This window comes from Chelonia mydas, chromosome 17 (assembly GCF_015237465.2).
Source record: "Chelonia mydas isolate rCheMyd1 chromosome 17, rCheMyd1.pri.v2, whole genome shotgun sequence".
Classification (NCBI taxonomy): Eukaryota; Metazoa; Chordata; order Testudines; family Cheloniidae; genus Chelonia; species Chelonia mydas.
In genome coordinates, this window is record NC_051257.2 from 24,955,154 (window position 1) to 24,977,262 (window position 22,109).

Genomic DNA, 22,109 nt, shown 5'->3' on the forward strand with positions numbered 1-22,109 from the left:
GGGATCTCACCAGATGCCCCAAAGGATGGACCAGGTCACCACTGGAAGGGATCACTCTTAGAACACTTTTTCAGACCCATCTCTTTGTGAGGGCTTCCCACAATGAGAAATGAAAAGCACCCCCCCACCCAGCCACCCACACAGCTCTTGGTGGTGGGAGAGGAGCAGGGGAAAAGGACAAAAGAAGCAAGAGAAGAAAAGAAAGGAGGGAGGGACGGAGGAAGGAAAATAAAAAAGAACAAACCCCAATGTCCTCCGTGATTCTAAGAGACAAAGTCCTAGGTGGGAAATAAAATTCTGCCACCTTAACCTCGTGTTTGCTGTGCCTAGAATTCAGCTGGTACCTGGCGGATCAGACTGAGCAGGCTCCAAACCTCTCTGAGACTCTTTCCTGCTAAACCAGGGATGTTTGTTTTCTAGCAAAATCAGTAGTAGGAAAGGAGCAAACTCCGAAGAGGTTCCTCCTCATACTCACGTACGTGAACCTGAATTCTCTCTCAGTCCTCAAGGAGAGACCTTGAGAGAGAAACTTGCTGCAGCAAAGCCACAGGGGTCTCTGAGGTTGCCCCAGCCCTGCACCCCTTTCTTGCCTGGCTGTCAGGGGCTCTCTGTGAGGTCACCGCCTCCCCACCACCTTTGGCTGAGGAGGTGAGGTTGAGGTCCTGAAAAAGGCTTTCGTGATGTCACTGTCACAACCACCCCTTCCATGCAAGGCTGATGTCCTGCCCCTGGCCAGCCTCTTTGGATGTTTGAGCTGCTCCCTGTGGATCATGCTGCACATTCACTGTTGAGAGTGGGGAACAAACCAGCTACCCAGAGGCTGCTCCCCCTGCCACACTGTTTTTCATAGATTTGTAGACTTTAAGGCCAGAGGAGACCAATAGACTAGAGCGTCTCATCTTAACCCCTACATATCACAGGCTTCCTGTATAGCACAATAACTGTTTTCTGACCAAAGCACCTCCCAGAAAGGCATCTAGTCTTCATTAGAAGACATCAAAAGATGGAGAATCCACTACTTCCTTTGGTAGTTTGTTCCGGTGGTGAATCATTCTCACTGTTAAATATCTGTGCCTTATTTCTAATGAATTGGTCTGTTTTCACCTTCCAGCCATTGGGTCTTTTTATGCCTTTCTCAACTAGATTAAAGGGCCCTTAAATACCTGATATTTTCTCTCCATGAAGGTACTTAAACACTGCAATCTGTTCACCTCTCAATCTTTTCTACAAGCTAAACAGATTGAACTCTTTCAATAGCTCACTAGAAGACATTTTTCTCCAACCCTCAAAATTTTTGATGACTCTTTGCTGCACCTTCTCCAATTTTGCAACATCTTTTTAAATACATGGCCACCCAAACTGGCTGCAATATTCCAATAACAGTCTTACTAATGCTGTGTCACCTCCCTACCCAATCAATACTCTGTGCATACATCTAATGGTGGCTTTCACCTTGTTCTCCACAGCATCACACTGGGAGCTCATGTTGAGTGGCTTGCCCAGTAAGACCCCTAAATCCTTTTCAAAGTCACTGCTTTTCTGGTGTGACAGGGTCGGGCCAGATGGCTATAGGAGAGTAGTAGAAGGCAGATATATTAGCCCCAGGCTAAGTAGGTCCCTTTTCCCTGGGTAAGGTAACAGGGAAAGTTCCAGAACAATCAGGAACCTTCTGGAGACAATTAAGGCTGGCTAATCAGGACACCTGGGTTTTAAAAAGGAGCTCACTTCAGTTTGTGGTGTGCGTGTGAGGAGCTGGGAGCAAGCGGCACGAGGAGCTAAGAGTGAGAACGTGGACTGTTGGAGGACTGAGGAGTACAAGCATTATCAGACACCAGGAGGAAGGTCCTATGGTGAGGATAAAGAAGGTGTTGGGAGGAGGCCATGGGGAAGTAGCCCAGGGAGTTGTAGCTGTCGCACAGCTGTTCCAGGAGGCACTCTAGACAGCTGCAGTCCACAGGGCCCTGGGCTGGAACCCGGAGTAGAGAGTGGGCCCAGGTTCCCCCCAAATCCTCCCAACTCCTGGTCAGACACAGGAGGAGTCGACCCGGACTGTGGGTTCAGAAAAGTGGCCAAGCTGAGGGCTGCCGTGAAGCTCCAAGGCGAGCAAATCTGCCAATAAGCGCAAGACCCACCAAAGGAGAGCAGGAACTTTGTCACACTGCATACAGTTCCCCATAAGTGAGCTGTAGCTCACGAAAGCTCATGCTCAAATAAATTGGTTAGTCTCTAAGGTGCCACAAGTCCTCCTTTTCTTTTTGTGAATACAAACTAACACGGCTGTTACTCTGAAACCAGTTCCCCATTTGTGTGGCTGGCATGCTTTGTCATTAGGTATATCACTTTGCAGTTGGTGCTGTTAAAACATGTTTTGTTTGAATGGGTCCAGCTTACCAAGTGATCCACTTCACTCTGTATGACTGCCCTGTCATCGTTATATACCACTCTGCCATCCACCAATGGTATCAACAGTTATTTTATATTTTCTTCCAGTTCAGATAAAAATCATTAAAAAAAAATTAGTTCTTGAGAGCATCTGCAGACCCCTAGTACCAAGAACTTGCTCCCCACAGCACAGTAGGAAAAGGCCATCCAGCCCTGCTCTTACATAGGGGCTAAGCATAGAACAAACAGATGCTCAGGAGCTGTCTTACCCATAGGCTCTGAACAACATGTGGGGTCTGCAGCTTATAGATGCACTACAGACCTGTAGACTAGACAGGTCTCAACTGTTAGTATAAAATGGGAATAATGAAACTCGATTTTCTCTATTTTATAGTTGGGGAAACTGAGGCACGCAGCGGTAAAGAGACCTGCTCATGGTCACAAAGGCAGGAATAGAAAATGGCAGATTTTCTGATTGACAGTTCTGGGCCCTTGCCCTGGTTACACTGGCCTCTCTGCTCTAACTTTAGTCACAGCCCAACAAAATGTTTTCTTCTCTATGTCCCTTAACTCCACACCGCTGCAGAAGAGATTCTCTGCTGGCCAGCTGGCTCTAATGCAACGGGTGTCTTTCCGAAAGATGTGCTCTGGCTCTGACATGTTATGGGTTCGATGGAGGAACCACTCGGTGACACTCTACGACCAGTGTTGTGCAGGAGGTCAGACTAGATGGGCATAATGGTCCTTTCTGACCTTAAAGTTGATGAATCTATACATTTCTCTGCTGCTACGAAGAAAACTCCGGATATATTTTCTCTCATTCAGTTTTAGTTGGAATAATTTAAATCCAGTCTAAAGCATTTCCTTTTCAATTGTGTCTTCAGCCACTTTGATCGCAAACAGTTACTGTTAGACTGAAGCTTTCCAGTTTCAGATGTCCCAGGGTTAGATGGCCATTAAAGGGGCTGGAGCTCAACTGCCCTATCCCAGGTTATGTCAACTCCCCAGGTGAAGGGAATAAGTGTAGGGGTCACATGACAAGGAGCAGCATGTGACTAGGACCCAGGCCTGCTGCAGATATAAGAGCAGCCTGTGCTCAGCCAGGAGAGAGACCCCAACAGGACCAGTCTTGGGAGGGGCTTGGATAGTCCTTTAAAGGTCAGGGGAAAGTCAGGAAGGGCCCAGGCTGAGCACATAGGACAAGGACCTAATTGGAAAAGACAGGACACTTTAGGTGATGGGGCAGATAGTCCAGTTGGTTTAGGCTCCAAGGTCCAGACACCCACAGGTGAAGGTGATTGTTGGGACATATGTCCTACTTCCCTAGGGTAGATTTTGTAGTGGAGAAAACAGATACTCCAAGGGGAAGTGAGTTAACCACCAAGGTCACCCAGTGAGTTTGTATTACAGTACATGCTCACAAGGGGGCTGAATTAAGAGTTCACAGCCAACCTTAAATCTGGCATTTCCTAACTTCTGAGTCGTCAAACATGCAACCTTAATGAAGTTCTTTTAATTCAGGTTTTGTGTAATATCCTAGGTTTGCAAAAAGCAAACAAACAAATTCCATCACATGGCATTGTATTGCCACACATGGGTCATCACCAGGGCTGGAGCCTTTTGATCTGTTCCACATATGAGCCTCTATTATGGTGTTTTTAAAATAGTTTCCATGCAGCTTGCAGGCATTTCACTCTTTTGACTGTTCCTTTTAATTTCCATTTAACTAGCTTCCTCATTTTTATATAGGTTTCAGAGCAGCAGCTGTGTTAGTCTGTATTCGAAAAAAGAAAAGGAGTACTTGTGGCACCTTAGAGACTAAACAATTTATTTGAGCATAAGCTTTTGTGAGCTACAGCTCACTTCATCAGATGCATTCAATGGAAAATACAGTGGGGAGATTTATATACATAGAGAACATGAAAAAATGGGTGTTACCATACCCACTGTAGCAAGAGTTATCACTTAAGGTGAGCTATTACCAGCGGGGGGGGGGGAGGGGAGGGAAACCTTTTGTAGTGATAATCAAGGTGGGCCATTTCCAGCAGTTAACAGGAACGTCGGGGGTGGGGGAATAAACATGGGGAAATAGTTTTACTTTGTGTAATGACCCATCCACTCCCAGTCTCTATTGAAGCCTAAGTTAAGTGTATCCAGTTTGCAAATTAATTGCAATTCCACAGTGTCTGGTTGGAGTCTGTTTCTGAAGTTTTTTTGTTGAAGAATTGCAACTTTTAGGTCTGTAATCGAGTGGTCAGAGAGATTGAAGTGTTCTCCAACTGGTTTCTGAATGTTCGCAAAAAGAAAAGGAGGACTTGTGGCACCTTAGAGACTAACCAATTTATTTGAGCATGAGCTTTCGTGAGCTACAGCTCACTTCATCGGATGCATACTGTGGAAATCGCAGAAGACATTATATACACAGACACCATGAATTCCCTTGAGGAATTCCACCATGATTTCAACAATTTCCATCCCACCATCAACCTCAGCCTGGTCCAGTCCACACAAGAGATCCACTTCCTGGACACTACAGTGCTAATAAACAATGGTCACATAAACACCACCCTATACCGGAAACCTACTGACCGCTATTCCTACCTACATGCCTCCAGCTTTCACCCTGACCACACCACACGATCCATCGTCTACAGCCAAGCTCTGCGATACAACCGCATTTGCTCCAATCCCTCAGACAGAGACAAACACCTACAAGATCTCTATCAAGCATTCTTACAACTACAATACCCACCTGCGGAAGTGAAGAAACAGATTGATAGAGCCAGAAGAGTTCCCAGAAGTCACCTACTACAGGACAGGCCTAACAAAGAAAATAACAGAACGCCACTAGCTGTCACCTTCAGCCCCCAACTAAAACCCCTCCAACGCATTATTAAGGATCTACAACCTATCCTGAAGGATGACCCAACACTCTCACAAATCTTGGGAGACAGGCCAGTCCTTGCCTACAGACAACCCCCCAACCTGAAGCGAATACTCACCAACAACCACATACCACACAACAGAACCACTAACCCAGGAACCTATCCTTGCAACAAAGCCCGTTGCCAACTGTGCCCACATATCTATTCAGGGGACACCATCACAGGGCCTAATAACATCAGCCACACTATCAGAGGCTCGTTCACCTGCACATCCACCAATGTGATATATGCCATCATGTGCCAGCAATGCCCCTCTGCCATGTACATTGGTCAAACTGGACAGTCTCTACGTAAAAGAATAAATGGACACAAATCAGATGTCAAGAATTATAACATTCATAAACCAGTCGGAGAACACTTCCATCTCTCTGGTCACGCAATTACAGACATGAAGGTCGCTATCTTACAACAAAAAAACTTCAAATCCAGACTCCAGCGAGAAACTGCTGAATTGGAATTCATTTGCAAATTGGATACTATTAATTTAGGCTTAAATAGAGACTGGGAGTGGCTAAGTCATTATGCAAGGTAGCCTATTTCCCCTTGTTTTTTCCTCCCCCCCCCCCCCAGACATTCTGGTTAAACTTGGATTTATGCTGGAAGTGGCCCACCTTGATTGTCATGCACAGTGTGGGGAGAGTGGTCAGTTTGGATGAGCTATTGCCAGCAGGAGAGTGAGTTTGTGTGGGGGGGGGGGGGTGAGAAAACCTGGATTTGTGCTGGAAATGGCCCACCTTGATTATCATGCACATTGTAGGGGGAGTGGTCACTTCGGATGAGCTATTACCAGCAGGAGAGTGAGTTTGTGTGAGTATGGGGGTGGGGGAGTGAGAAAACCTGGATTTGTGCTGGAAATGGCCCACTTTGATTTTCATGCAGGTTGTAAGGAGAGTGGTCACTTTGGATAGGCTATTAAAAGCAGGAGAGTGAGTTTGTGTGTGTGGTTTTTGGAGGGGGGTGAGGGGGTGAGAGAACCTGGATTTCTGCAGGAAATGGCCCACCTTGATTATCATACGCATTGTGAAGACAGTGGTCACTTTGGATGGGCTATTACCAGCAAGAGAGTGAGTTTGTTTGTGGGAGGGCGGAGGGTGAGAAAACCTGGATTTGTGCTGGAAATGGCCCAACTTGATGATCACTTTAGATAAGCTATTACCAGCAGGAGAGTGGGGTGGGAGGAGGTATTGTTTCATGGTGTCTGTGTATATAATGTCTTCTGCGATTTCCACAGTATGCATCCGATGAAGTGACCTGTAGCTCACGAAAGCTCATGCTCAAATAAATTGGTTAGTCTCTAAGGTGCCACAAGTCCTCCTTTTCTTTTTGCGAATACAGGCTAACACGGCTGTTACTCTGAAACCTTTCTGAATGTTATAATTCTTGACGTCTGATTTGCGTCCATTTATTCTTTTACATAGAGACTGTCCAGTTTGACCAATGTACATGGCAGAGGGGGCATTGCTGGCACATGATGGCATATATCACATTGGTAGATGTGCAGGTGAACGAGCCTCTGATAGTGTGGCTGATGTGATTAGGCCCTATGATGGTGTCCCCTGAATAGATATGTGGACACAGGTGGCAACGGGCTTTGTTGCAAGGATAGGTTCCTGAGTTAGGTTTCAGAGTAGCAACCATGTTAGTCTGTATTTGCAAAAAGAAAAGGAGGGCTTGTGGCACCTTAGAGACTAACCAATTTATTTGAGCATAAGCTTTCGTGAGCTACAGCTCACTTCATCGGATGCATTCAGTGGTAAATACAGTGAGGAGATTTATATACACACAGAACATGAAAAAATGGGTTGTAGATCCTTGATGATGCGTTGGAGAGGTTTTAGTTGGAGGCTGAAGGTGATGACTAGTAGCGTTCTGTTATTTTCCTTGTTGGGCCTGTCCTGTAGTAGGTGACTTCTGGGTACTCTTCTGGCTCTGTCAATCTGTTTCTTCACTTCAGCAGGTGGGTATTGTAGTTGTAAGAACGCTTGATAGAGATCTTGTAGGTGTTTGTCTCTGTCTGAGGGGTTGGAGCAAATGCGGTTGTATCGTAGAGCTTGGCTGTAAACGATGGATCGTGTGATGTGGTCTGGGTGAAAGCTGGAGGCATGTAGGTCGGAATAGCGGTCAGTAGGTTTCTGGTATAGGGTGGTGTTTATGTGACCATTGTTTATTAGCACTGTAGTGTCCAGGAAGTGGATCTCTTGTGTGGACTGGTCCAGGCTGAGGTTGATGGTGGGATGGAAATTGTTGAAATCATGGTGGAATTCCTCAAGGGCTTCTTTTCCATGGGTCCAGATGATGAAGATGTCATCAATATAGCGCAAGTAGAGTAGGGGCGTTAGGGGACGAGAGCTGAGGAAGCGCTGTTCTAAGTCAGCCATAAAAATGTTGGCATACTATGGGGCCACGTGGGTACCCATAGCAGTGCCACTGATTTGAAGGTATACATTGTCCCCAAATGTGAAATAGTTATGGGTGAGGACAAAGTCACAAAGTTCAGCCACCACGTTTGCCGTGACATTATCGGGGATACTGTTCCTGACGGCTTGTAGTCCATCTTTGTGTGGAATGTTGGTGTAGAGGGCTTCTACATCCATAGTGGCCAGGATGGTGTTTTCAGGAAGATCACCGATGGATTGTAGTTTCCTCAGGAAGTCAGTGGTGTCTCCAAGATAGCTGGGAGTGCTGGTAGCACAGGGCCTGAGGAGGGAGTCCACATAGCCAGACAATCCTGCTGTCAGGGTGCCAATGCCTGAGATGATGGGGAGTCCAGGATTTCCAGGTTTATGGATCTTGGGTAGCAGATAGAATATCCCAGGTCATGGTTCCAGGGGTGTGTCTGTGCGGATTTGTTCTTGTGCTTTTTCAGGGAGTTTCTTGAGCAAATGCTGTAGTTTCTTTTGGTAACCCTCAGTGGGATCAGAGGGTAATGGCTTGTAGAAAGTGGTGTTGGAGAGCTGCCTAGCAGCCTCCTGTTCATATTCCGACCTATTCATGATGACGACAGCACCTCCTTTGTCAGCCTTTTTTGATTATGATGTCAGAGTTGTTATATAGTTCCCCTTTTTGAAGTTAAATGCTACTGTGATGGTATTTCCCCCCCCCCCCCAAAGATGGTGAGTTTAATTACATTATTGTAATTACTATTACTGAGTGGTTCAGTTACATTCATCTCCTGTACTCCACTTAGGACTGAATCAAGAATCGCTTCTCCCCTCGTCGGTCCAGGACTAGCTGCTCCAAGTTTGAGGTTCTCATTTGTAGTGAGATATGTTTATTTATATTTTAATTTTAAGTATTTTTTATCTTTCCTACTATGAAACAGTATATTTTCATGAGAAAGGAGTATGCTTTCTGTTTACAAGGTAACCACAAACTCTCTAAAGAGAAATAAATTAAAAAGCACCAGTAAGTTAGTATTATACTACTATTGTTTTCATTAATAGACCAAATCCTTCTGTCTTCACCATAGGCAAAACTTCCAGTGAATATCATATTAAATATTTAAAGATATTAGCCATAGTTAAGCTCTAATTAGTTTTGAATTACAAGCCAAATTCTGCCTTCAAAACTATGGTCCATTTCTACTGATTTTGTTCGCAGCACATATATGTACATGAGGGCAGAAGTTGGATCCAAATTTATTTTGAAAGGGAAGTAAAGCTAAAATAATAGCTAGATGAAACAAAAAGTTGAGGTGCCCGTATTTATTTTGGGCATATGGATAGTGAGTTCTGAGGACAGGACTGAATCAGAGTGCAGGGCTTTGGTTACTAGAAACACCTGTTTATTGATGGCCACTAACAGCAACTTGCAATTAAATAGCCAATCAGACATCTGAGTTTTACTGAGGCCCAATTTTCACAGGTAGGGACCTTAATGAAATGTCCAAATCCCACATTTGGATGCTGAAATAGGTGCTAAGGTGCATAAAGTGAGCAGCATTACATAGTCAGTGGGACAGAAGTAGAGCTGCTGTGTAATTATTTATTAATACTTTATATTGACTGGGTTATCAGGATGGTCACTCTATGGATACGCTGGGTCAATTTAATAATGGGATGTGACGCTGTATGGAATATGTGGGATACTTTAGAATATTGTTGATACCAATATTATAAAACTGCAAGGAATCTGACTAGATATGACATGTGTGGTATTTGTGAGATGTTATAATTTGCCAAATATGGTAATCTTGCATATATGTTTGTATCATCTTTGTATTATGAGTTAGATGAGTAGGATCACAGAATATCAGGGTTGGAAGGGACTTCAGGAGGTCATCTAGTCCAACCCCCTGCTCAAAGCAGGACCAATCCCCAACTAAATCATCCCAGCCAGGGCTTTGTCAAGCCTGATATATCTGTATTTCCAAACTTGTGTTGTGTTTCTGGGTGATGGCCCACTAAGGGTCATCAACTGTACAATGAACCCATTGAAAGGAACCAGGGAAGACACCTTATGAGTCAGCAAGGCATGTGGTATGCCTGTGGACAGAGAACTCTAAGGCTTTCATGCCATGTGCTGGGCAGCTTATGTTTGGGACAAAGCTGCATGGCAAAAGACTATAAAAGGCAGCTGCATCGTCTCCATTTGTCCTCAATCCTGCTTCTTACCTCTGGAGTAACTTTTCTACAAACCAAGCTCTGAACAAAGGACTGACCGACCCATCCAAGCTGTGGATGTGTTCCAGACGGACTTTCAAGCTAGCAAACTCACCAATACTGCTAAGAATCTGATATAAGGACATATGTATGTATGTGAATGCTTTACCATTTAACAACCCTCTTCTTGTTCTTTTTTTTTTCTTTGTAATAAACCTTTCGTTTTAGACACTAAAGGATTGGCTGGCAGAGTGGTATTTAGGGTAAGATCCAAACTAACATTGACCTGGTAACATGGCTGATCCTTTGGAGTCAGAAGAACATTTTGTATAGTGAGCAAAGTTTTCAAATAACCTCTCACTGTACTGGACCTATGTACTGAGTGGGGTCCAGAGACTGGAATGCAATGAAGGGGACTGTGTGATTCCTTTTTCTTTTTTTTTTTTGGGGGGGGGGAGGGGGGGCGGCTTCTTGATAATCAGTGTGGGGAATCACAGTTTGTGACTGGTTGAAGAGTTTAACTTCAGTGTTAACCACCAGTTTTAGGAGTGTCTCCTCTCCCTTTTGCAGCCTTCCCTGACCATGGCATTTCCAGTGAGGGCTGCCCCAGGCACCCCAGGTCACATGGGACATAAAGAAAAATAAGCAGGAAGGGAAGAAGAGTGCCTCAAGATAAGATGAAAAGGAGTACTTGTGGCACCTTAGAGACTAACCAATTTATTTGAGCATAAGCTTTCGTGAGCTACAGCTCACTTCTTCGGATGCATCCGATGAAGTGAGATGTAGCTCACGAAAGCTTATGCTCAAATAAATTGGTTAGTCTCTAAGGTGCCACAAGTACTCCTTTTCTTTTTGCGAATACAGACTAACACAGCTGCTACTCTGAAACCTGTCAAGATAAGATGCCCCTCAGCAAACACTTGAGGGTTGTTACAAGACAGTGGCAGAGCCATTGGCTCCGAGGAGTCTGGCTCAACTTCCTGAAGGACCTACCAAACTGGTTTAGAGAAGCAGGGCTGGAATTTGGGAAATTACAGGAACAAAGAAACTTGCTGGATAAAAAGGGACTCTTTCTAGGAGGCTGTTTGGGAAAACCAGACTAATGCAGGCACCTCCTGGGGTGGCTGAAGAAGATTGGCTTGTGTAGGCCTCTATCATACAAGATTAGGGTTGGAAGAGACCTCAGGAGGTCATCTAGTCCAACCCCCTGCTCAAAGCAGGACCAACCCCAACTAAATCATCCCAGCCAGGGCTTTGTCAAGCCGGGCCTTAAAAACCTCTAAGGATGGAGTTCCACCATCTCCCTAGGAAACCCATTTCAGTGCTTCACCATCCTCCTAGTGAAATAGTGTTTCCTAATATCCAACCTAGACCCCACCCCCCACTGCAACTTGAGACCATTGCTTCTTGTTCTGTCATCTACCACCACTGAGAACAGTCGAGCTCCATCCTCTCTGGAACCCCCCTTCTGGTAGTTGAAGGCTGCTATCAAATCCCCCCTCACTCTTCTCTTCTGCAGACTAAACAAGTCCAGTTCCCTCAGCTTCTCTTCGTAAGTCATGTGCCTCAGCCCCCTAATCATTTTCATTGCCCTCCGCTGGACTCTCTCCAGTTTGTTCACATCCTTTCTGTAGTGGGGGGGCCCAAAACTGGATGCAATACTCCAGATGTGGCCTCACCAGTGCCAAATAGAGGGGAATAATCACAGGCTGGACATGTATGTAAGACTGTTATTCTAAAACCTCTCTTCTCTTAGTCTTTGTCCTTATGGATAAAATAAGTAACACTTTTATTTTAAGAAGGCTGTCTGGTCACTGTGTCACAGTTACCAAGTCTCATGAGATAAACAGGTTACCCTGCCTTTCAAAAACAAGCCCAAGCTACCCCAAAACAACCAGCTTGATAAGAGGTGACTTGAGCTCACCCCGGGCCAGTCGGCCACCTGCGGGCTCCTGGCTGGTTCCCCTCCACCTCTTCACATATCCGCTCCACCCCTCACACCTCTCAACCCCTCCCCCATCCACTGCTCACACCTCTCTGGCCCCTCCTGCCAGGTTCCCAACCGCCCACCCCTCACCCTCTCCAGGCCCTCCATCCAGGCTCCCCCATCCACTGCTCACACATATGTGGCCCCTCCCCCCAACTGCCCACCGCTGGCTCGCTCCTTTCTCCACTTCCCCCCCCCCCACCACCACCGTAGGAGCACTAAGTAAACACATGGCCTGCAGATACAGCGCTACGGTTTTAATTTAAAAGACGGGGTGTGTGTGGGGGGGAGTAAACTGGCCCCTTCTAGTTGAATTTAGAAACCTGCCAAAGGCACTAATCAGAGTTTCCCACAGATTAGGTTCCTTTGAAACAAATGGTTATGAAAGGACTAAACCTCCCATAGTTTAGCAGAAAGGGAACTCTGAGCCTTCCTCTGCACCACGTGCAGTCCTCCCCCCACAGCTGCTAAGGCATCAACAGCATGCCAGGCTCTTTAGAAGGGTAATAAGATCCAGTCCCTGTAGGTTTACAGGAGGTAGGCAACATACCACTGAAGGGAGATGGAAAGAAAGGCAATAGACAGCCACATACCTGAACATCAAAGTAAGGCACAGTGCCTGGTTAGTTCCCTAATTTTTTTTTTTTTAAACCATGTGTTGGGTGGGAAGTCAAAGGAATGGTGGGAAAATAATGGTTTGAAGGAAGACAAGCTTATTAAAGTAGGGCATGGAAGAGACAGTGGGTACATGGCAGCTTGGTGCTGAAAGGGGGATCCAAAGAGCCTGGAGTAAGAGTTGGGGCTGCTATTTCTCCTTCCACCCTTCCCCCAAAAATCTCTATGGCTCCTGAGGGGTGGGAGACGAGTGCCTGTCAGTCTGTCCCATGGAGCACCTGGCACCTGCCTGTCTTACCCCATGGAATGGAAGCTTCTTGCTGCTGGTTCTCATACTGCGCCTTGCATAATGGGGCCCCAAGCCTGACTGGGGCCTCTAGGTCCACCCTAAGACAGCTTATGACAGCCAGGGCTCAGCAGTTCTGGTCTCACTCCTCAGTGTCCCTTGGCAGGCCAAGGAAAGGGTTTGGATGCAGAGTTCAGATAATAGGCAGAGACCCTGGTCGCCAGGGAGGCCCCACTACTGCTGAATGGCTCCCATGGCAGCACAGAGAGCCCCTAGCCATGAGTGGAGCCATGACAGCCAAGATGCAGAGAGCTCCCTGTGCTGCTGCTTCCGCCTCTCAATTATCCAAACTCCCAATTATCTCAATGAAATCCATGTCCCCTCTGGTGTTGTCTGGACTGGTGATCTGAGAGATCACACCAATCCTTGACCCTGGGAGCCAGCCTGACCCTGCTCTGCTGTGAGAACCCCCACTCCTGGGCTGTTCATGCTCAGCCTCTGGCATGTCAGCTGCTCCTTGGATTGTGCAACCGAATGACATTAGCCAATATCTCCGGTCCTCGACACAACCTAGGAACCTCCATCTTGCAGTGTCCCGTTATGCCTGTTGGACGCTGCAAGCTTATATGAGTTAATCAATTTAACAAAGAAATTGATATGTACCAGGCTTGTTATCCTAAGGGGAGCCTCTGGCGTGGCCTCACACAGGTGAGTCACTGCATTGTAGCTCCCTTGCTGGACAATGGCTGTTGATGGGTTGTTTCACACCCCACCTGGGCATTGGTCACTTTCCTTGCTGTTGCCTCTGGGGAGCTAATATCTGGCTGATTCCCCCAACTTACAGCATGTTTTAGTGATAACCATACTACACAATTCTCAACTTCATATGCATTAATGATACACATCTATGGATAGAGAAATGACTTTCAGCAGATCATGACCTTTCCCTGATACCTTACAAGGCATGCTTTATACACAAGATCACGACTATATGAAAATGAGGAATATGGGGGCTACAGCACGCTCCCCCAAGGTATAGACTGTCACACCCTGCTATTTGGCTAACTGGGAGAATTCTGCACTTAACTGGCTAATCAATCCTAAGTGAATAGACTCCCAAGATAAGGTCCCTTATATTACTTTGGACAGTAACATAAAAGAACTGATACAGCTGGTGCCAGGGTAGGGCATCCCCTTTCCCAGGTCGCTCCGCAGGGTGGGAGATATGACACTCACCTCCCCAATGCATCTCTGCTGGATGCGCATGGCAGCCATGGACTCTGCCGACAGCAGCACGGAGACGCCCAGCACCAGCTTGAAGACCATCAACATCCCCCTTCCCCACCTGGCTGCTGAGCACGAGCCCAAATGGTCAGCATGCACATGCTTCTGCTGCCTGGAGCAGGGCTAGCTGCACAGGCCACCCCTGCCAGCACACCAACAAATAGAGCACAGACTGCATCTAGCCCTCCCCCTCCCAGGCCAAAAGAAGAGACACCAGAGAAAGGGATGGGGGTGGCTGGGCCAAGCAGGAGAGGGGGCATTGCTGTTGTGGGAAACAGCATTATTAAATCAAGCCAAGAAGTTGTTTTGCTTATGAACAGGCGTGTTCTGACATACTAGAACTTACACAGCAGGTAACCTGCTCAGTCTGGAACGGTCTCTGCCAGTCTGAGACAACTGGAGGCCACCTAAACCAAAATTCTGGCAGGTGACCCCAAACTGCAAGATTCCCATTTTCTGGGTGCACAGTGAGAGACAGCTGAGGCCTGGTTTGCAAAAGTGCTGAGTGCTCACAGCTGAATTCTATTGGGACCATAATTGCTCAACCCCTCCAGCAGTGTGCTATAGAGGAATAAGTACAGGGTTGGGAAGCAGGAAGTCCCAATTTCTAATCTGCACCCACTCAGCATGTGGCATCAGGCCAGTCTATTTGTGTCTCCCCCCGTAAAACAGGGACAATATTCTCCTCATGCATTGCTGGCAAGCTGTGAGGAGAAGTTAATGCAGGCTTGTGAAGCACTCACATCATGATAAGCACCATCGAGGAAACAATTCTGTATTTGGAGAAGGGTTTGGAGGGTGTGCAGGACATACAGTTCAGGGCAACACACTGAATGATAGGGATAAAAATAAAGAATAGCTACCCACTCAGCAAGCACTGTCAATCCTATGCATTGAATGAGGCAGTCTCCTTTACAAAAAATAGTTTTATGTCATTAAAACTGTAACAGTTACACACAAGAAGGATTAATTAAAATTGCCCAGGCAACCTTAATTCTCACATTTTCTAACATATGAGTCCTTTATTTTGAAACTTTAATAACTTTAATGTACTTGTTGGTACGTGATATATTTCAAGAGAGAAGACTGGGCTTGTACCATTCTGACCCAGCCCAGGGAGATTACACCCTCCTTGGCTGGCCACGCTGCTTTTTGAGAGAACATTTTCTTCCCTCAAGGCTGGTTGGGAATGGAAACCCTCTTCCAGGGTAAAATCTCCAGGTAGATGCCAGGTTTGGATCTGGAAGCAGAGCTCAGAACCAAGGTTTTTGCACTCTCCACATAAGCTGAACCCACTACTAAGTTTAGGGCTATCCAGGGCTGGAGCCCACCTTAGAAAATCCAGATGTTCCATTGCCCCAAGGACGTCTTGCACTGGTGATTCCCAATCCTGTCCAAGGCGAAAGCAGACATGGAGAAGGAGAGAGGCCAATCCCTATTTTACAGCTAGCCCATAGGTTGTAGTTCTGTGGCCCATGTGGCATATTTTGCAGAAACTCAGTTTTTTTCTATCTCTCATTTACAAAAAGTTTAACCAGATGGAGCAGTGTCTGCCTGGATTTGTGTGTTCCCCCATTAATCTCATTGCAGAGTTAGCATTAAGGCCTAATTATGGCCCGTTCCCTTGACTCTTTCACCACTAATCATTTTTGCGGGTGGGATGGGAGTGATGTACAGAGGCTAGGCACTGGGAGTTCCTGAAGTGAAGGAGGGAAGACAGACACAGGGAAGATGGAAAGAAACAGGTTGATGGTAATTAAGACCAACAAAGGACAGAAATAGTGGGATCCCAGAGGGAAGCATGTTTCCACACAGTGACTGATGGGGCACACTCACCTCTCATGAGCAGCTCCAGTCGACTGGGTGTGATCCTGCATTCTTTCCCTTTCCTCCTCCCCCCAAAATCAGCTGTTGCCCTCATCAGGAGAATCTTCAGTGCTTCAGCTCTCCAGCTAAGTCATACAAAGTCTAAAATGGATGGACCCCTTCCAGAGTAACACAGTCCAACAAATGATTGGCCCTTTCTGGGGTTTTCAGCCCCATGGCTAGGCCTGTTTAAATTCTAGTTCCTTTCTCAGGCTTTTGGTATCGAGTCTGATCCCCTTCTTGGGGCTTAGGCCTCCTTCCTCAGTGGCAGGACCCAGGCCTGCCCACTACTCTGGATCTCAACCCAGGGACCCTACAAATAGCAGCTACGTATTATTTTAATAGCTGCTGCAGCATTCCCTGGCTGCTTCCCATTCAGTCCCATCACCTTCTTGCATTCTCTGTCCGTTCCCTGTTTGAGCAGGGTCTCTCCCAGATGTCCTTGCCTGGAGAGTGTCTCTGTCTTTGTCCTGATGTCTCAGGGTCTTCTCTAAGGCATCTCTGCCCCCTTTTTATCAGGGTTCGCTCTCCCAGGCCGCTGCAGAGCTTCCCAGTCCTGTCCCTGCTTGAGCAGGGTTTCTCCCCAGTCCTTTTACCTGGGGAGTGTCACAGCCTCTCAGTCCTCGTCACTCTTCTGATCCTAGTAAGCAACTGACCTGCTCAGGCCCTTCAGCTCCTTTGGCTCTGATTGGCTGCTTCCCTGCAACCTTTCTAGGCTGGCCTGGAGGATCTACCTTTACTGCTCTTCTTTTGGGCAGGGTGTAATAGGATTGCAAGCAGAGAGCCTCAAAGGGCCTCAAAGGGCCCAGTGCACCCTGTCACAGTGAGATGGAACAACTAATAGAATGGCGATAACTGAAACGGCCAGGCAGAGCTCTGCTGTGAACTGAGGGGAACAGGGAATTCTGCATTTATAACCCAGTCCAAAGGTCCTTTCTGCGAACAACTTCACAGACTACAGGGCAGACACACTCTGGATACAGCAGCATAATGGGGTCTTGTACCCTTGGGAGCTTCAGAGACAGAAGCTAGAGTATATGAGCCCCGAACCCACTCCTATCGTGATTCTGAGTCCATGTCATATTTTTGGCTGGCTTGCAGGTATAACTGGTAGGCAGCAGCACTGCACTTGAGAAATGATCCAGTCATAAGGCTCAGGTGGAGACAATCACTTTTAGTAGCAACAGACTTGGTTTCTACAAAGAACTGTATCACTGCCAACAACTAGCATTTCTCAAGGACCTACCTGCTTACTCATTCAGTTAAACAGAACTTCTGCAACGTCACCATCCCGTGACCTCCACCATCATCCCCCTTCACACAGTAGGAAAGAGAACTTATCAGGTCAGTTACTAATATAGCCCAGAGATTTGCTGCTTGCTCACTAATCGCTATAGAAATAACAAGTGCTCCTCCATCCAGTCTCTCAGACGGTTTCACAGCCTGCCCAGCAGGGATGATGGAATGATTGTCCATGGCTTTTAGGCTTTGGCAACAAATCTCTAAATGTGGCCAGCAGTGAGTGCTGCTGGTAAAGAGAACTGCCATGTGGTCAGGAAAAAGGATTCCTCAAGTGTCATCAGAACCATTCGGGCTAGAATTAACTCTTGGCAATTTGATCAAACATCTCATTTCTATTGCACAGTCCTCACTGTACATGTACAGCAGGGAGGATCGCAGGGGGTGTGACATGATTCTGACAGTGCAGAGATGCCACTGCCCATCAGCATTCTGCATGCATGCTCTCACCTTGGCTGGGCATCTGTGCTCCTACTGTAACCCCAGCACTCATGGACCTGGGGCCTCCAGTTTTCCCCAACTTGATGGGTCTGGAAGGAGGGGATTGCTGGTACCAAACCCTGGGGGTTGCTGGAAAGGAAGGGGAGGGGCTTGTTTGCACCTATCTTTGGTGATATATGAAACTTCACTTAGGCACTACCCTAGAGGAAACAGGGTGCTACCGAAGCCAGGGCCTGAGTGCCCCTCAAGGCTTTGGGAGGCTCTCTGAATCCCTCCCGTGAGCAAGTGAAAGCCCAGAGCTTTAACCTCATACCAAACACGTATGGAGTTCTCTAAAACACTGCTTGGACATCAGCACCAGCCATTTTGGTGGGGTGTGCCTCTGGCTCTAGTTTGGACACCAGATGGGATCCAGAGGCAGACATCACCTTACAGGGAAGATGCCCCCTTTACTGGGGCCAGTAGGGATGCAAGAGAAGAGTATGGAGGCTGGGCATCCTAGAGACACTGACAACTGCAGTGGGAGGCACTTGCAAAGCCTGAAGGGGCTGGAGCTGAGACTCCTGCAGCACAAGGTGCTTTTAGAAGAGAGGCTGCTGCGCCCAGCCAGGCCTGGTGCCAGTGGCGCTGCTGGGAACACAATGCTCATGGCTGCTGCACGGTGGAGGAAGAGGTGCTGATCAGGTCCTGGGGGAGGCTCTCACGTGCTTCCTGCATCCGGCGCCGTGCCCTCTGGAATGCCTCTGCAACAGAGCATCCAAGAAGGGGCTCAGCACCCACTGACACTCCTGCTAAGGCAGTCTGTCGGGGGAGGGGAGGGATGGGGGCCTGTCTAGCTAACACGGTCGCTCTCTCTCTGGCTGGCTATGACAAACTCTCCCATCCACAAAGCATGAGACCTTGGGTGCTCTCTCGGCCTTCCTTCCCCTCCTACCGTGACTACACCACAGCACCCCACAGCCAGCCTGCACGACATAAATGCCGACTACTTACTTGTAACTGGTGTTCTTCGAGGTGGACTTGGCACATTCACACTCTTGGAACTTGTGTGGACCAGTGCAGCATGACGGTAGAACCTTCCGGAAGCAGTGCCCTGTTCGGTTGCCCACAGGCCCTTCCCTGCTGCAGTGCTCGAGTGCACTCTGAGAAAACGGGTATAAAAAGGGCATAGCCCCGATGCCAAACTCAGTTGCTTCCACTGCTGAAGCGTAATACCAAGATACTTGAATTTGGACTCCGCAGTAGTAAGGAATGTGAATATACAGAATCCATCTAGAAGAACTCTGGTTACAAGTAAGTAATCTTCCTTTCTCCTTTGTGTGTCCTCTGCATATTCCCACTCTTGGGATAATCTGGTAAGCAGTACAGTAGATTGGAAGGAGGGATGTGGAGTCTTAATTAAACAGAGACTGGAGCACTGCTTAATGAGTATCAGACCTGTGAGCCAAATTCAATGCATAATGTGCGGTCAATGTCCTCCATGTAGCAGCTTTGCATATTTCAGTAAGAGGAATATGTTTAGCAAATGCCATAGATGCAGCCACAGCTCTAGAAGAATGAACTCTAGGCCTCTACAATGCTCTTCAATATGCTGGCTAACCCATCTAGAGAGGGACTGGGATGAAATGGCCTTACTCTTGCAGTTACATACATACAAAATAAACAATCTGGAAGAGGACCTAAAGCTTTTAATTCTATCCAGATCTGATCCCAAAGCACCAGATGATACCACTGAGGTAGGGATCTGAGATATATAAAGAGGTGATTAATTCTTTCTTAGTGAACTCACTGGGTCTTAGGTGCTGAAGATCCCGCTTGCTGGGGATCCTCCTCACTCAACGTCCTGTTTCAGTTTCTTCTTGGGAGAGCAATGCGATATGGATAGCCATCTGTCTCGGATGGTGTAGACCAGGGGTCTCAAACTCAATTTACCTTAGGGCCAGTGCCAGTACTCAAATCCTCCCAGCACGCCAATAATGTCATTCATGCTGCCCAGAACCTGCACCCGCAAACTCCGCCCCCCACCTGCCTAAGGCTCTGGGAGGCAGTTGGGTGGGGGGGGAGAAGATCTGGGGTAAGGGATTGGAGTGCAGGCTCTGGGAGGGAGTTTGGGTGCAGAAGGGGTGAGAGGTTGGGCTCTGGGAGGGGATCTGGGATGCAGGCTCTGGGCTGGGGTGCAGCAGGAGGGGGTGGGGTTGCAGGCTCTGGGAGGGAGTTTGGGGGTGGGAGAGGGTGCAGGGCTCTGGGAGGGAGTTTGGGGGCTGGGGGTGTGTGGGAAGGGGGCGCAGGCTCTGGGAGGGAGTTTGGGGTCGGGATGGGGTGTGTGGGAAGGGGGGAGGGATGCAGGCTCTGAGAGGGGGTCGGGGGGTGTGGCGCTTACCTGGGGCTCCAAGGTGGGGCAGGCCGGGGGGGCCTCTGTGTGCTACTGCCCCAGGCACTGCCCCCGCAGCTTCCCATTGGCTGCAGGGGCGCTCGGGGTGGGAGCAGCATGCGGAGGCAACAGCCACTGCCCCAGGGCCGCAGGGAAGGGCCGGCAGCCACGTGGAGCAAGCAACAGGAAGCCGCTCAGTTCCACGGGGCTGCCGGTGGTGGGTGGGGCCCCGAGCCATTGTAAATCGCCCAGGGGACACGTAGGGCCAAGGGAGAGATCCAGCCCCAAAACTGCTGGAGCCCCGCAGGCCACACTGGGGAGATTCTTGGGCCGCAGATGGCACATGGACCAGGAGTTTGAGACCCGTGGTGTAGACACAACAATCCTGAAACTTGGCAGGGGGTTATACTAGATGACTGTTTGGGTCCCTTCTAACTCTATTATTCTCTGAATACAGCTGGATCTGAGAGAAGATGCAGGTCTGAGTGATTCTGTGCTGTGACTCTGATCGTATGCTGTTGAGCTGCCATGCTTGGATCCGATGGTCTTTTCTTCAGGTTTGAGTAACTGGAACAATCCAGAGATCTAACATTGCTAGATCTCAGATCCACATCTGAATGGTGTGAAGACTTACCTGATGCATGCTTAAATTTAGTCTTTCTTTTCCAGGGGACCAAAGTAGTAGGTTCCAGTAAGTCATCTGAATACTTTGGATGTCTGTCTGGTAGCGGTCCCAAGGGAGATCTTAGAAGTTTTGGAGCCAGATCTGAGGAGTGGGGTCCAGTAAGATCAGTCAGCCTGGAACTGAACCGCATCATCAAGGCCAAAGACTTAGTTATTGCCATTTTCTTAAATCCGGATGTATTCGGTGCTGATTCCAGTCTCCTATCCTTATTTTCAGATCCTTTAGAACTATCCAAGAAGCTCGACTGACAAGGCCTCTTTGTAATAGAAGAGCCTGAAGTCTATTTTGTTTCTCCTTGCAGGCCCAAAGTGTGAATGTGCTACAGGTAGCAAAACATGTTGGTGAATGATTCTTACCTCAGCAGCATTTTAGACAATGAACATGGATGCCAGGAAGACCACTGGCACAGACACGCAGCATTTGAACCCGTGTTTCTTCACCCTAGGGTCCACCATATTGAAAATATATAAAGATCTTCTTATCTAACTAACCTATAATTTACTCAAAAAACTACTACTGATAAAAACTATCTAATTATGAGCACTAAACAGGTCTATGAACCTAGGAGACCCAAAGAGGTTCACGTCCTTTTGCGGCTGTGGTTGGATGGAGGAGGACTGAGGTGGCAACCAGTATCACTCCCCTTTTAGACCCAAACTCTCAGAGCACGCTTGGGCGGGGCAGAGGGCACATGGGCGCCCTAACAGGGCACTGCTGCTTACTGTCTTGCTGCACCTCGGCACAAGTCCGAAGATTGGGAAGATACAGAGGACACTTGAACAGCCACTCTCAGCACCTGGGGGTTCGATCTGCTCCGACTTCAACAGCAGATGACAGGGAGCAGTCTCCTCTTGGGAGCTGGTGTCAGAACAGCTAGTCATGCTGGTCCCAGGTGCTGGCAGGCCTGGATAGACAATTCTCTAGCTTTGCTAGCTCAGACAGAAACTCCATCCTGCCACTTTCTTGACATTCCTTTGCCATTTCCAGCAACTCCCTGTCTCATGGTTTAACCTCTGCCCTGCTGAAGTCAGGCACAAGGAGCCTGCAGGGACGAGGGGAGATGCAGGGGGAGGGTCAGAGGGGCCCTCTGGGGAATGACAGCTTCTTCACTCCTTATGCAAGGAGCAAGCTGAGCTGTGGGTTCTCCACATGGTAGAGACTGACAGGAAAGAGCCTCACCCAGGACATTGTAGAAGGAGCTCTGCTGGCTGAAGCCCCCAAGTCGGTCCAGCACACTCTGCATGCGCTTCCTCTGGGCACTGGACTCCAGGAAGGCTCTGCAGGGAAGCACAAACATCAGGCCAGGGCTGGGCAGGAGCCACCGGCGCACCAGCCGGAGGTGAGGCA

At 48.0% G+C, this 22,109-nt stretch overlaps 1 protein-coding gene across 6 annotated transcripts in view; it reads right to left on the reverse strand.

Moving 5' to 3' along the window:
* Window positions 1-15,011: 15,011 nt before the first annotated feature.
* The window catches only part of MKS1 (MKS transition zone complex subunit 1), a 40,251-nt gene continuing 33,153 nt past the window's right edge, over window positions 15,012-22,109 (reverse strand). For 3 of the 6 annotated variants that reach the window (XM_037880375.2, XM_037880374.2, XM_043530917.1), the window contains 2 exons: window positions 21,942-22,039; window positions 15,012-18,449 (listed from right to left, as the gene is read on the reverse strand). In XM_037880375.2, coding sequence (XP_037736303.1) covers window positions 18,352-18,449; window positions 21,942-22,039 — 196 coding nt within the window. In that variant the 3' untranslated portion in view covers window positions 15,012-18,351. Of the gene's footprint in view, window positions 22,040-22,109 lie in introns of all 6 variants that reach the window. The other 3 variants (XM_043530916.1, XM_037880372.2, XM_037880373.2) reach the window with 1 other exon arrangement.